Source organism: Panthera onca, chromosome E1 (genome assembly GCF_046562875.1).
Source record: "Panthera onca isolate mPanOnc1 chromosome E1, mPanOnc1 haplotype 2, whole genome shotgun sequence".
Taxonomy (NCBI): domain Eukaryota; kingdom Metazoa; phylum Chordata; class Mammalia; order Carnivora; family Felidae; genus Panthera; species Panthera onca.
Genome location: NC_138352.1, coordinates 18499642 through 18512636, shown reverse-complemented (window position 1 = coordinate 18512636; position 12995 = coordinate 18499642). Strand labels below are relative to the sequence as shown.

General features: G+C 57.4%; 1 protein-coding gene and 1 long non-coding RNA gene across 5 annotated transcripts; one reads left to right on the top strand and one right to left on the bottom strand.

Moving 5' to 3' along the window:
- Positions 1-903: 903 nt before the first annotated feature.
- LOC132688416 (uncharacterized) lies at positions 904-8341 on the bottom strand. 2 transcript variants are annotated; one of them, XR_009614519.3, is made up of 3 exons: positions 7813-8341; positions 1438-1549; positions 904-1061 (listed from the first exon to the last, which is right to left on the bottom strand). It is a non-coding gene; the product is annotated as an uncharacterized LOC132688416 (long non-coding RNA). The 2 variants fall into 2 exon arrangements; XR_009614521.3 differs by lacking the exon at positions 7813-8341 and adding an exon at positions 4574-4870.
- A 120-nt stretch (positions 8342-8461) lies between these two features.
- ASGR1 (asialoglycoprotein receptor 1) lies at positions 8462-11810 on the top strand. 3 transcript variants are annotated; one of them, XM_060647502.3, is made up of 9 exons: positions 8462-8668; positions 8890-8979; positions 10080-10196; positions 10316-10411; positions 10500-10571; positions 10761-10847; positions 10941-11092; positions 11204-11310; positions 11397-11810. In XM_060647502.3, the coding sequence occupies exons 1-9, from the start codon at positions 8464-8466 to the stop codon at positions 11551-11553; spliced, it is 1083 nt and encodes a 360-aa protein (XP_060503485.3). In that variant the 5' UTR covers positions 8462-8463; the 3' UTR covers positions 11554-11810. The 3 variants fall into 3 exon arrangements, with proteins under 3 accessions (XP_060503485.3, XP_060503487.3, XP_060503486.3); XM_060647504.3 differs by having other exon boundaries at positions 8492-8672; XM_060647503.3 differs by lacking the exon at positions 8462-8668 and having other exon boundaries at positions 8679-8979.
- Positions 11811-12995: the final 1185 nt, after the last annotated feature.

The window sequence follows — 12995 nt, the reverse complement described above, 5'->3', positions numbered from 1 at the left end:
AAAGATCCCCCGAGGCCCAGCAGCTCTGGGGAGGATGGGATTGCCCCCGCCCGAGCTGATCCAAGGAGCAAGGTAGAGATCTCTAGTAGTGTGTCCCTGAAACCAGTGGTCCTCTCGGTGGCTTGCCCTGCACAAGACTTGAAACCCAACCCACCGATCCTGGGGGTGGGGCCCCAGAGCTGTGCGGTTCAGGAAAACCTCCCAGGTGACTCTGACGCCTCCCACCTCCCCGGGGTGGAGCCTCACAGCTTCCAAGGACGTTTTTCAAATAATCCTTCTTTTAGCTTGGTTCTGCGTAGGAGCAGATGGTTTGAAGCTGTGCTGATGTTCTCTACCATTGGCCGAGGGGAGGAATCTGTGAGCTGAGGAACGTGTGTGCAGGTGATGGGTCTGGATCTAAGGGGTTAAGGAGAGTTCACCGAGAAGGGGGGAGAATCACCTAATCCTGCATGCATCACTTTCTAGATTATGAAAGTAATACATGGGCCTTAGGAAAATTCAAATAAATATAGAAATACATACGGTTCAAAAAAAAAAAAAAAAAAAAACGAAAGCTCCCTCCCCATCTCCTTCCACATACTCCTCAGAGGGAGGCACTTTGGCAGTTTGTGGTATATTCTCCCAAATCTATAAAGAGCTCATCCTTGGCCGTTTAAGGAGACCGTATGCTTGAGTGGATAGACGCACTGGATTCCCAAACAGACTGCGGTTCAGATCCTGATTCCTCTCCACCCCCCTCTAGTTCCTTCAACAAATAACGTAGTTGGCTCTTGCTTGGTTTCAAGCTGTTTGAAATGCTGGGGTTGCGACCCCCGGGCCCTCAGGGACCTTGGGGTCCTTGCAGTGGGGACCTCCGACCGGAGGGGGTGAAGGGGTGCAGATCATCAAAATGACGATCAAAGTGACGACGAGGTGCGCGTCTTCTCTAGTTCAGACGGGGTGGTCAGGGAGGCGTCTCCTCCGAGCTGCGCTGGAGTCGAGGCCTGGACGCGGATGGAGCCTGGGGCGGGGAGTGTGCAGGGGGGACCGAGGGAGGGCGAGATGGGAACGAGGTGGGAACGCTGGAGGACAGGAGGTCAGTGGGGTGGAGCGGGAGGGAGACAAAGAGGAGGGGGTCTGAGAAACTAGCGATTCTGGGCTTGAAAAGTGTCCTACGAAGCGCTCGGGCGCGGCGGGAGGGGGCGCGCGGCAGGTGGGCGTGGCGGAAGGCGAGGTGGCGGCGGGTGGGCGTGGCGGCAGGGGGTGTGGCGGAAGGCGAGGTGGCGGGGAGTGGGCGTGGCGGCAGGTGGGCGCCCGGCCGGTCGGCCGGGGGCGGGGCGCGGGGCGGGGTGGGAAAAGGGAGAAAGCGCGGCAGGGGGCGCTGGAGAACCAGCCCTGCGGAGGCGGTGAGGTGAGGACGGGAGGTGGCCAGGCGCTGTGGCTGGGCTGAGAGCGAACCTTCTGTGAGCCTCAGCTTCCCTAGCTCACAAATGGGGACGATAACTCCCGACCTCGCCGGATGGCCTTGAGGAATGTGCAGCAGGACCCTCGGCCCGCAGCCCTGCACCTCCTAGAGAGCGGTTACCGGTCATTGCTATTGGTCTGTTCTGTTACTGGTAAACGTAAGTTAAATAAAACCTGGAAACGTGGAGTTTTATCTTTTTCCTCATTCCTTTCTTTTTTAATGTAGATTAATTTTGAGGGCAAGAGAGAGAGAGAAAGCACAAGTGGGGGAAGAGGGGCAGAGAGAGGGAGAGAGAGAGAGTCCCAAGCAGGCTCTCGCACACTCAGCGCAGAGCCCCACGCGGGGCTCGATCCCGCGAACCTCGAGATCATGACCTGAGCCGACACCAGGAGCGGGAGGGCTAACTGACTGAGCCACCCAGGTGTGGTGAGTTTTACCTTTTTCTAAACGTTCACCTGTCAGTAAAAGTGGGGGAAAGAGGTGTTGACCGGTCCCGGGGCACAGGATCCTGCCTGTCCCAACGCCGAGGAGTTGGAGCGTGTCTGGGTGCAGAGAACCAGGGTGCAGAAAGTTCTCGCCCTGCTGCAGGGCGTATGGAGGCCCTTGAGTGGGTTCTGTCGGTTCTCACTCACAACTGAGTGAGCAACCTCCTCCTTGCGGCCTTGCGAGACCCCCTTCCCTTGTGGCTGCTTCTAGCACTGAGCTCCCAGCCCGGGTGCCTCGCCTTACCTCTCCTGCTTCCTCTCCACTCAGGCCCTGCTCAGCCTCTCCTGGATTCCGGGAGCCGTCGGTCACCCTCTTTGGAAAGTCAGCCTTGAGCCTTCGGTTACCTACCCGCTCTGCCCATTTGTTCAGTCAACCTCCTGGCAAGGCCTTCCGGGTGCCTGACCTTGCAGCCGGAGGGCCTGAGTGGCAATCCTGACCCTGGGGGCCGGGGAGAGAGCCAGGCAGGCACATCCCAGACCTGAGCTTGAGAGCGCTCTGCGAGGGGGTGGGCAAGGGCCGAGGGGGCTCGGTGCCCAGGTCTCATCCACAGAAGATGAGGGGCTGTCTTAACTCCACCGACACACCAGGCCCCCAGTTCCCCCAGTTCCTTCCCAGGTAAGTCGCTAACCACCCTCTGGGAGACAGAGAGAGATGTGCCCTGCTGACCTGACCCCAGCCTCCCCCGCTCCCCACATTCAGAAGCCCTGCGGGGCTGGCTGAACTCGAACTAGTGATAATAATCCGAATGCGGACGGCTAGCCTGTGCTGGGCACTTAGTACGAGCCAGGCCCTGTGCAAGGCGATGCCAGCTCTCTGACATGAGCATTCAACCCACTCTCCAGACGAGGGCAAGGTGAACTCACGTCTGTCTGATAGCCGCCCTTGTCCTGCTGTTCGTCTTCCCCGCCCTAACATGCTGAGAACCCCCAGCCTCCCGTGTCCTTCTTGCTCTGCGTCCACACGCCCTCCGTACCAGATTCTTCTCTGTTCCACTGCTCGGCTCCCCCCTTGCCCCAAAACACTTCCTTCTCTTGACTCATCCAGTGGGAGGCTCACTGTCCTCTCTCCTTGGCAGTCTTGACCGGGTGTTTGGGGTGCCCAGAGCTGGCCCTAAGGGTCAACCCCACTCCTGCACTTGTATGGTTGGCAGTCCTGGGGATCTTTCTTGCCCTTCTTTCGTGGGGGCGGGGACTCTGTTCCGGCCGCTTCCTTCCCAATGGGCCCCTCACTGGGCGGGTGTCATGGACGAATGTATGGCCTTGGGCAACATTCAAGACTCTACATCCATGTCTCCAGCCCAGAACCCTCGCGGACTCCAGACCTGCCTCTAGCAACCTTCTGGACCCTGGTTAGGCGCGCCAATTCCCTCCCTCACTGCGCTGCCCACCTCTGACCCATCACCTGCCTCCAGGCCACGCCATTGCTTAATGACAGTCCTGCCTTTTGCCTGCACATCTTCATGAACCTTGTGGTCTGTAGTCACGGTCTGTAACTTTGCTGGTCAGGTGCCCCATCTGTGAAAGGTTTCTGAGCGTGTGTCCCCCAGTATGTCGTCACTCATTCGTTAGTTCTAAACCGTGGCCAAGCCTTCAAGATGGCCCCCAGGAAGTCTCACCTCCCAATATTCACACCCTGAAGCGTCCGACTTCAGCTCAGGTCACGATCTCACGGTCCGTGAGTTCGAGCCCCACGTCGGGCTCTGGGCTGACGGCTCGGAGCCTGGAGCCTGCTGCGGATTCCGTGTGTCCCTCTCTCTCTCTGTCCCGCCCATGCTCGTGCTCTGTCTCTCTCTTTCAAAAATAAACACACATTAGAAAAATATATATTAAAAATATATAAATAAATAAACCTTACAAATATTTTATAAATATATATAAATATTATGCAAATATTTTCCTGCCACACTCCAGTGGATGACCTTGTGACTTCCCTGGGGTGCATGTTCCCCATTTAAAAAAAAAAAATTTTAATGTTTATTTATTTTTGAGACAATGCGAGAGACAGAGAACAAGCAGCAGAGGGGCAGACGGAGGGAGACACAGAATCCAAAGCAGGCTCCAGGCTCTGAGCCGTCAGCCCAGAGCCCGACACGGGGCTCGAACTCACGGACCGCGAGATCGTGACCTGAGCTGAAGTCGGACGCTCCACCGACTGAGCCACTCGGGCGCCCCGCATTCCCCATTTTGGAGACTACCGTGCTTCTGAGTGACCTTCAAAAATCCTCACCCTGACGTTCAAGGCTCCCAGAGTGGTCCACACTACCTCTCAGTCCATTTCCCTTGTGCTGCTGTTTCCTCTCTGCAGGGTCACTTGCTCATTAATTACCAATGATAAAATCCTACCTGTTTTTACTGGCCAACATTAGAGATCTCCTTTCAGGAGCTTGCCTGCCTTCTTTCCTTCCTTCCTTCCTTCCTTCCTTCCTTCCTTCCTTCCTTCCCTCCTTTTTAATGTTTTTAAGTTTATTTATTTTGAGAGAGAGAGTGAGCCGGGGAGGGGCAGAAAGAAGAGGGAGAGAGCGAATCCCAGGCCGACTCTGCGCTGTCGGTGTAGACCCCGACTGGGGGCTCGAACCGTGAGATCACCACCGGAGCCCAAATCAAGAGTCTGACGCTTAACCACTTAACCGACTGAGCCCCTCACCAGGTGCCCCCCAGGAGAAGCCTTTCGCGATCGTCCCGGAGGTGAGAGTGCCAGGTTCCGAGCCCAGCCTCCTGCGTTGCTCTGGTCATGAGTTCCTCAACCAGCAGGCAAGTGGACCCAGAGGGGACAGGGTCGCTTTGTGTTGAGGCAGAGCTCTAACGGTGGCCCCCAAGATTCCATGCCGTCATCCCTGGAACCTGAGTATGTTAAGATACATCACTCTCGTGATTATGTTATGTTATGTTTGGTTGACCTTATATAGTGTCGTGTATACACAACTGACCTTAAGAAGATTCTTCCAAGTGGACCTAATCTTTTTAATTGATTAATTAATTAGTTAATTAATTAATTAAAAATTTTTTTAACATTTATTTATTTTTGAGAGACAGAGAGAGGCAGAGGATGAGCAGGGGAGTGGGGGAGAGAGAGAGAGAGAGAGAGAGAGAGACACAGACAGAACCCGAAGCAGGCTCCAGGCTCTGAGCTTCAGGGCAGAGCCCGAGGCGGGGCTCGAACTCATGAACTGTGAGACCGTGACCCGAGCCCAAGTCGGGCGCTTAACCCCCTGAGCCCCCCAGGCGCCCCTGTTGCGGACTCTGGGGGTGGAGGGCTCCCGTGACAAGGAACGCGGCGGTCTGCAGGAGAGGGTGGCCCCCGGGTAACAGCCAGCAAGGAAAGGGGGACCTGAGTCCCGCAGTTGCGAGGAACCGGATGCCGTTGACCCCCTGAACGTGCTCGCAAGCTCGTTCTTTTTCTCCTTCGCCTCCAGAAATGAGACGAGGTCCTCCAGCACCTGGATCTCAGCTCTGTGAGACCCTGAGCAGACAGCCCAGTTGGACGTCTGCCCTACAGAACTGTGAGCTGACAAATAGGTGTTGTTTTAAGCCACTAAGTTGGGGGTACCTAGTTACTCAGCAAGAGAGAATTAACACAAGAGGCCCTATGTCCCCGAAGTCCTCGCATAATTTAAGATCTCTCTATCTTTTTTTTCTTTTAAGTAGGCTCCATGCCCAACTTGGGGCTTGAACTCACAACCCCAAGATCAAGAGTCGCACGCTAGACCGACTGAGCCAGCCAGGTGCCCTTAAGATATATATTCATTTTTAAAAATTTTATTTTAGGTTTATTTATTTATGTTGAGGGCGAGGGAGAGGGAGAGCATGAACAGAGGAGGGGCAGAGAGAGGGAGAGGGAATCCCAAGCAGGCTCCGAAGTATCAGCCAAAAACCCGACGTGGGGCTCGCAAACTCACAAACCGTGAGATCAGAACCTGAGCCGAAATCAAGAGTCAGATGCTTAACCGACTGAGACACCCAGGCGCCCCGAAGATACATATTAAAGGAATAAATGCACAGGGTGGATGGGCTCTCGGCCTAAAGTGTCACCATTGTGGCCCGGTGTTCTTTTTAGCTACTTTTCAGTTTCTTAGGACCATCTCTGGTATTTTGCAGGAGGCTCGCCCGTAAATTAGCGGCCCCAGCACATGCATCATGTTGTTTGTCTGGCTTTCTTCACAGTGTTTTTTCTGAAACCAGATTTCAGGAACACCTTACTCCAGTAGAACGTCCAGTACAAATCATAAGTGGGCAGCTTTTCTGCAGTTTTATGAAGGGGACATAGCCATGCAACCCGTGTCCAGGTCAAGAAGCTGAACATTTCCATGGGGCGCCTGGGTGGCTCAGTCGGTTAAGCGTCCGACTTCGGCTCAGGTCACGATCTCACGGTTCTTGAGTTCAAGGCCCGTGTCGGGCTCTGTGCTGACAGCTTGGAGCCTGGAGCTGCTTCGGATTCTGTGTCTCCCTCTCTCTCCACCCCTCCCCCGCTCATGCTCTGTCTCTCTCTCTCTCTCTGTAAAAAATAAATAAACATTAAAAAGGGGCGCCTGGGTGGCTCAGTCGGTTGAGCGGCCGACTTCGGCTCAGGTCATGATCTCGCAGTCTGTGAGTTCGAGTCCCGCATCGGGCTCTGTGCTGGCAGCTCAGAGCCTGGAGCCTGTTTCAGATTCTGTGTCTCCCTCTCTCTGACCCTCCCCCATTCATGCTCTGTCTCTCTCTGTCTCAAAAATAAATAAACGTTAAAAAAAAAATTAAAAAAAAAATAAATAAAATAAACATTAAAAAAAAAAAAAGAGCATAACATTTCCATTACCCAGAAGCCCCTATGTGCTTCCTGCCGGTCACAGCTTCCACAGTGAAGTGCTTTCGGTCACTGTTCTGACCAAAGCAGCATAGGTATGTTTGCCCGAATAAACCGGATTGTGAGCGATGATATCAGAGAATGTGAACAGCCCAATAGTCCCCGAATTACTGGCCTGGCCGCAGCCCCAGCGCATGCAAACAGCAGGGGGCTTTTCAGGACACAGGAATGAGGGTGTACCCAAGGGTTTCTTTTTTTGTGTGTTTGTTTATTTTTTTTTAATATTTACTTTTGAGAGAGAGAGACAGAGAGTGCAAGCAGAGGAGGGGCAAAGAGAAGGGAGACACAAAATCCAAAGCAGGCTCCAGGCTCTGAGCTGTCAGCCCAGAGCCTGACACGGGGCTCGAACCCACGAACCGAGAGATCACGACCTGAGCCGAAGTCAGACTCTCAACCGACTGAGCCACCCAGGTGCCCCTGGGGCTTTCATTTTGAATGTGAGGACTGTGTTCCTGAGAGCTCATATAATGTAAAACTCTTGTAATAAAGTCTAGTTCTGTCCTTGAAACATAGTGTTTGCACACTTTCCCATTTGGGGCCTAAAGTGAGACCCATGAACATCTTTAATATTGCCTAATTTCTTATCTTTAAATTTTTATTATTATTTATTTTAGAGAGAGAGCGCGTGTAAGTGCGAGCAGGGGAGGGGCAGAGAGAGAAGGAGACACAGAATCTGAAACAGGCTCCAGGCTCTGAGCCGTCAGCACAGAGCCCGCTGTGGGGCTCGAACTCACGGACCGTGAGGTCATGACCTGAGCCGAAGTGGATGCTTAACCGGCTGAGCCCCCGAGGTGTCCCAGTATTGTTCAGTTTCTAAATTTGCATAATCTGAATTCATACATGCCTCCCTGAATCCCCTGTGGGGCTGGGAGGGTCTGTGCTTTAAGGGTCTGAGACCCCAGGGCCCAGCCTCGGGGATGGTTCAGGATCCAGGGTCTGGGTAGGCTTCCCGGGGACAAAACACGGGTCCTGGAATCAGGCGGCTTACATTCCAGGCCTGCCTCTGCTGCTTCCTTGCAGTGTAACCCTGGGTAAGCTCTTACCTGTCGGGGCCTCAGTCTTCTCATCTGCAAATCGGGCTGGGCTCTGGGCTTTAAGAGAGGAGTTAAGGGGTGAAAAGCCTGGGTGCCCAGTAGGAGCCAATGGGAGCTTGTTAGCACCAGTCCCAGGTGGGGTGGGGAAAGCCTGCTCTCTCTCCCGCCTGTCCCCCCACCACCCCCAGGCTGCTGGGGGGGAAGGGGGGGACTTTGCTCCCAGGGAGAGTAAAGCAGCAGGCCCCAAGGCTGCAGGGCCTGGCCTCTGAGCTTCACAGGAGGGCCGGGGCCCCTGGCTCAGATGCCAGGGTCAGAGCCCGGATTGGGCAAGAGCGGAGCTCGGGGGCCCCTGGTCCCGGTCAGGGATATTTGGAAACACCCACGATTCTGAGAAATTTAGCGGCAGGAAGTGAAAGGAGGGGCAGAAGGAACCAGCAATGAGCACCTCTGGCCCCTACTGACCTGGCTCCCCATCCCCAACCGAGCAGTGATTAGTGGGGTGTTGGCTGGGGCCGGCATGGGGGGGGTGCAGAGCAGGAGATTCCCCCTCCCCGGGGAGGAAAGCGGAGGCCTCCCATCCCCCACTCCCACCCCACACATGCCCTGAGTTCCAAATCCTTTCCCACCTCTGTTTACTGTCCAAAGTCCCAGGCGCTGGGGATGCCAGCTTCAGTGTTGGGACACACAGACCCAGAGACACACGGACCTAGACTCGCAGGGCTCAGGGCCCTCGGAGGGACCCTGTTCCCTCCTCTCCCATCGTCCGGGGCTGTCCGCGCACCCCAAGTCTCTGGGCTCCAGCCCCCTTCTCAGCCTGGGATCTGCACAGCGTTGGGGGATCCAGGAATCCACTTCAAGACTGCCAGCAAGTAAAAGGGGAAGAAAGGCCGGGGCCCCGACCGGGGTGGGGAGGGGGCTGGGCGGGAAAACCTCAGAGGGGTGAAGTTTGCATGGCAGGCCTGGGAAAGAACTGGAGAAAGAAGAGAGGTTTTCACGTAACCGCCGATGACTTAGAAACGGACTGGACCCCGCACCGTCCGGCTCCATTCGGCCCCAGCCTCAGCCCTAACCCCAGCCTTGACCTAGGCCCAGGTCCAGCCAGCCCTATCATGACAAATGACTATCAAGACCTTCAGCATCTGGACAACGAGGACAATGGCCATCAGCTTAGACAAGGTAAGGGGACGCCTCCTTGCGTTTCGGACAGGTGACAGTGAGGTGGCTCTTGTCGCCTTGACTCAGCTCCTGCTTCCTCCTGTGAGCCCTGACCTGGCCTCTGGGTCGGCCCCACTCACAAGAACACGGTCCGCTCCACCTCCGCTAGCCTCCTGACCCTTGCCACGTCACCCCCTGGCCAGGACCTCGGAGGGTGTGGACCCAGGGGACCAGGGGACCAGGAGTACGTGGGAGCAGTTAGGGCTGCCTTCCTTGCCTCTAACACCTGGTGAGCCTCGGCCAGGTGTGAGAGTGTGTGCGCATGGGGTGTCTGGGACCAGGGGACAGGGACAAGGGGCCAGACTTCCATGGGGAGGCTGAGGCCCTCGTCAGACAACAGCCACCCCCCCCCCCTTTGTTTCTCCAGCGAGCAGGGATGCTGTTTGGGCTGAGCAGGAGGGTTCTTGGGGATGGGGGTGGGGGGAAGGGGCTGCAGGGGAGCCCCCCCCCCCAGGTGGGAGCAGCTTGGGGGGCTGTGGCTCCTCTGTCTTCTCTCCTGGAGCCCAGCCAGAGGAGAAACCTCCTCCTCTTTCCCGGCCTTGGGTGGGGGGGGACAGAACCCTCCCCCCAAAACTAATGTAGTTCATCAGCTTCAGTGACACAGTCCGGCCACTAGGTGTCAGCAAAGGCTGAGGGCCCCGGCCGGCTGGGGCAGGTCGGCGCTCTGCACCCGCTCCCAGCCCTCCTCCCGGCCTCTGGTCGCTCAGGGTCGCCTACCACCGGGATTTCTTTCTTTCTTTCTTTTATTTTTTAATCTTAATTTATCTTTGAGAGAGTGAGATAGAGACAGAGCATGAGCAGGGGAGGAACAGAGAGAGAGGGAGACACAGAATCCGAAGCAGGCTCCAGGCTCCGAGCTGTCAGCGCAGAGCCCGACGCGGGGCTCGAACCCACGAATCGTGAGATCGTGCCCTGAGGCCGAAGTCGGACGCTTAACCGACTGAGCCACCCGGGCGCCCCAATAACGGATTTCTTCATCTGTAGGGCTCCCTGGAGAAGGAGCCTTCGCCCGCTCTCCTCCCGGGACCCCGTCCCTGACACCCGGACGCCCTGTCTTGCAGCGCCACCTCCGCCCCAGCGGCTCTTCCGGAGACTCTGCTCCGGACCCTGCTTCCTCCTGCTCTCCCTGGGCCTCGGCCTCCTGCTGCTGGTGGTTGTCTGTGTGATCGGATCCCAGAGTGGGTGCCCTGGGGGTGGGCGAGGGGGGGGGGGTGCAAGTGGTGAGAGAGCGCTGGCGTCTGTGACGGGGGTCACGGCCCCCTCATGTTGCCCCGTGCACCCCCCCCCCCCCCCCCAGACTCCAAGCTGCGGGACGAGCTGCAGGCCCTGAGGGTCACGTTCAGCAACTTCACGGCGAGCACGGAGGTCGAGGTCAAGGCCCTGAGCAGCCAGGGTGAGGGGTCCCTGGGGCTGCGGCTGGGGGGGAGGGGGGCCCGTGGACCGCTGGGGATGTCGGGACGCTGAGCCAGCCTCTCCCCCAGGGGGAAGCGTGGGCAGGAAGGTGAAGTCGCTGGAGTCCCAGCTGCAGAAACAGCAGCAGCAGCTCAGCGAAGGTCAGAGCGGGGAGCGTGCGCGCACGGGCGCGTCGGACCCGGGGGGTCCCTCCGGCCGAGCCCCGGGGGCCTGTGACTCCTCGGGCCCCAGCGCGCCGAGGCCGGGCCCTTCCCAGCCCCCAGTGTCCACACTGACCCGCCCCGCCCCCTGCCCGCCCTCGCCCCCCACCCCCCACCCCTCCCCCCCAGATCACTCCAGCTTGCTGCTGCACGTGAAGCAGTTCGTGTCGGACCTGCGGAGCCTGAGCTGTCAGATCGGCGTCCTGCACGGCAACGGTGAGGGGGCGGGGCGCCCGCCGGCTCGCCCGCCCCCCGCCCTCCCCCTCCCCGGGCCCCGCCTCAGCGCCCCCACCCTCCCCTGCGCCGCAGGCTCCGCGGCCTCCTGCTGCCCGGTCAACTGGCTGGAGTTCGAGGGCAGCTGCTACTGGTTCTCCCGCTCCGGGAAGTCCTGGCCGGAGGCGGACAAGTACTGCCGGCTGGAGAACGCGCACCTGGTGGTGGTGGGCTCCTGGGAGGAGCAGGTGAGCTTCCGGGGCTGGGGTGGGGGTGGGGGGCTCCCGGGAGGAGCGGGTGGGCCCCTGGGGGGGGGGCGGGCTCCGGGGAGCGCTCACCACCCCCGCGCGTCTCCCCAGAAGTTCATCCAGCACCACATGGGGCCTGTGAACACCTGGATGGGCCTCACCGACCAGAGTGGGCCCTGGAAGTGGGTGGACGGGACGGACTACGAGAAGGGCTTCAAGTGAGTGCGCGCGCCCCGGCCCCGCGGGTCCCCGGGGGTGGCGGAGGGGGGAGGGGGGCCCGGCTCACATCCGCGCGTCCCCGCAGGAACTGGAGGCCGGAGCAGCCGGACGACTGGTACGGGCACGGGCTGGGCGGGGGCGAGGACTGCGCGCACTTCACGGACGACGGCCGCTGGAACGACGACGTGTGCCAGAGACCCTACCGCTGGGTGTGCGAGACAGAGCGGGACGCGGCCGGCTAGGAGCACCCCCGCCCCCTAATTTATTTCCTTGGCGCCCCCACCTGCCGGACGATGCTGCTGTCCCGGGTGGGGGGCGGGGATGGGGGCCCGTCCACCTTCTCGGGGGTGTTTGATCTGGGATTTTAAGGGGAGTTTCGGGGACGGTGTCTGAGGAATCACGCTTGGAGGGGCGGGGAGACGGCAACCCGCTTTCCGCGCTTTACAGGTGGTTGTCAACGTGTTTCAGAGGCAACAATGAACGGAATATTCTAAACGTGCCTCGAGTTGTCTGCTTCTTGGGCGTTAGGAATCGGAGCGGGCTGGTTGGCAGGAAGCCAGGGGGACCCGGTGGGCTTTGTTAATCACAGGCGTGCGAGTTGGGGCTGTTCTGAGGCTCCCCGAGAAGGTGTGCTGTTTCTGGGGACCACAGCGCCTGCAGCCAACGCCCTGGGACCGGAATCACCCGCATGGGTCCAGGGCGGCAGAAGCTTCGAGTGAAACTCCCTGATGTCTGTCGCGTGCATTACAGCGGACGGAGCAGTGTCCACGGGCCACAGACGCAGCAAAGCTGAAGATAAGTCTGCTCTGGAGAATCACCAAACGCGCAAAGACAACCAGTGGAAGAGAGGCCCCCAAATAAATAGAATCCACAGCCCAGGATGGGGGTTCACAGGAACACTTTTTTTTTTTTTGAGACAAAATCCCATGAGAGGCAGAAAAAGAAAGAGGGGCAGAGACAGAGAGACAAGCAGGGCTCACCCCGGGCTGGGCTCGTGCTTACCCAGAGCAGGACTTGAAAAGGAATAAAATAAACCCTTCAAAATAGAAGGCCGGGATGGATTTATCTATCTATCTATGTATTTATGTATTTATTTATTTATTCATTGAAAGTTTATTTTTGACGGGTGCCTGGGTGGCTCAGTCAGTTGAGCATCTGACTTCGGCTCAGGTCACAATCTCACAGTTTGTGGGTTCGAGCCCAGCGTCGGGCTCTGTGCTGACAGCTCGGAGCCTGGGGCCTGCTTCGGATTCTGTGTCTCCCTCTCTCTCTGCCCCTCCCCTGCTCACGCTCTGTCTCTCTCTGTCTCTCAACAATAAATAAAAGTGAAAAAAAGTTAAAAACTTAAAAATTTTACATTTAAACGTCTAAATTTTTAAATGTTAAAAAATTTTTAACGTTTATTTATTTTTGAGAGAAAGAGCACACATGAGAGGGGGAGGGGGAGAGAGAGAGAGAATCCCAAGTAGGCTCCACACTGACAGTGTAGAGCCCCACGTGGGGCTCAAACCCACAAACCGTGAGATCATGACCTGAGCTGAAACCAAGAGTCAGACGTTTAACAGACTGAACCACCCAGGTGTCCCAGAAGGCAGGGATTTATTAAAAAATCATCAACCACAGCATATACATCCTATTCAAGTATGTGAGGACATTTAAAAAAAAATCTGAGCAAATACAGGTC

Coding starts and splice junctions, on each gene's coding strand:
- ASGR1 (XM_060647502.3), top strand. CDS start 8,464: ATGCCAGCTTCAGTGTTGGGACACACAGACCCAGAGACACACGGACCT. Junction 10,572..10,760: donor GCAGCAGCAGCTCAGCGAAG/GTCAGAGCGGGG, acceptor CCTCCCCCCCAG/ATCACTCCAGCTTGCTGCTG. Junction 10,848..10,940: donor CGGCGTCCTGCACGGCAACG/GTGAGGGGGCGG, acceptor CCTGCGCCGCAG/GCTCCGCGGCCTCCTGCTGC.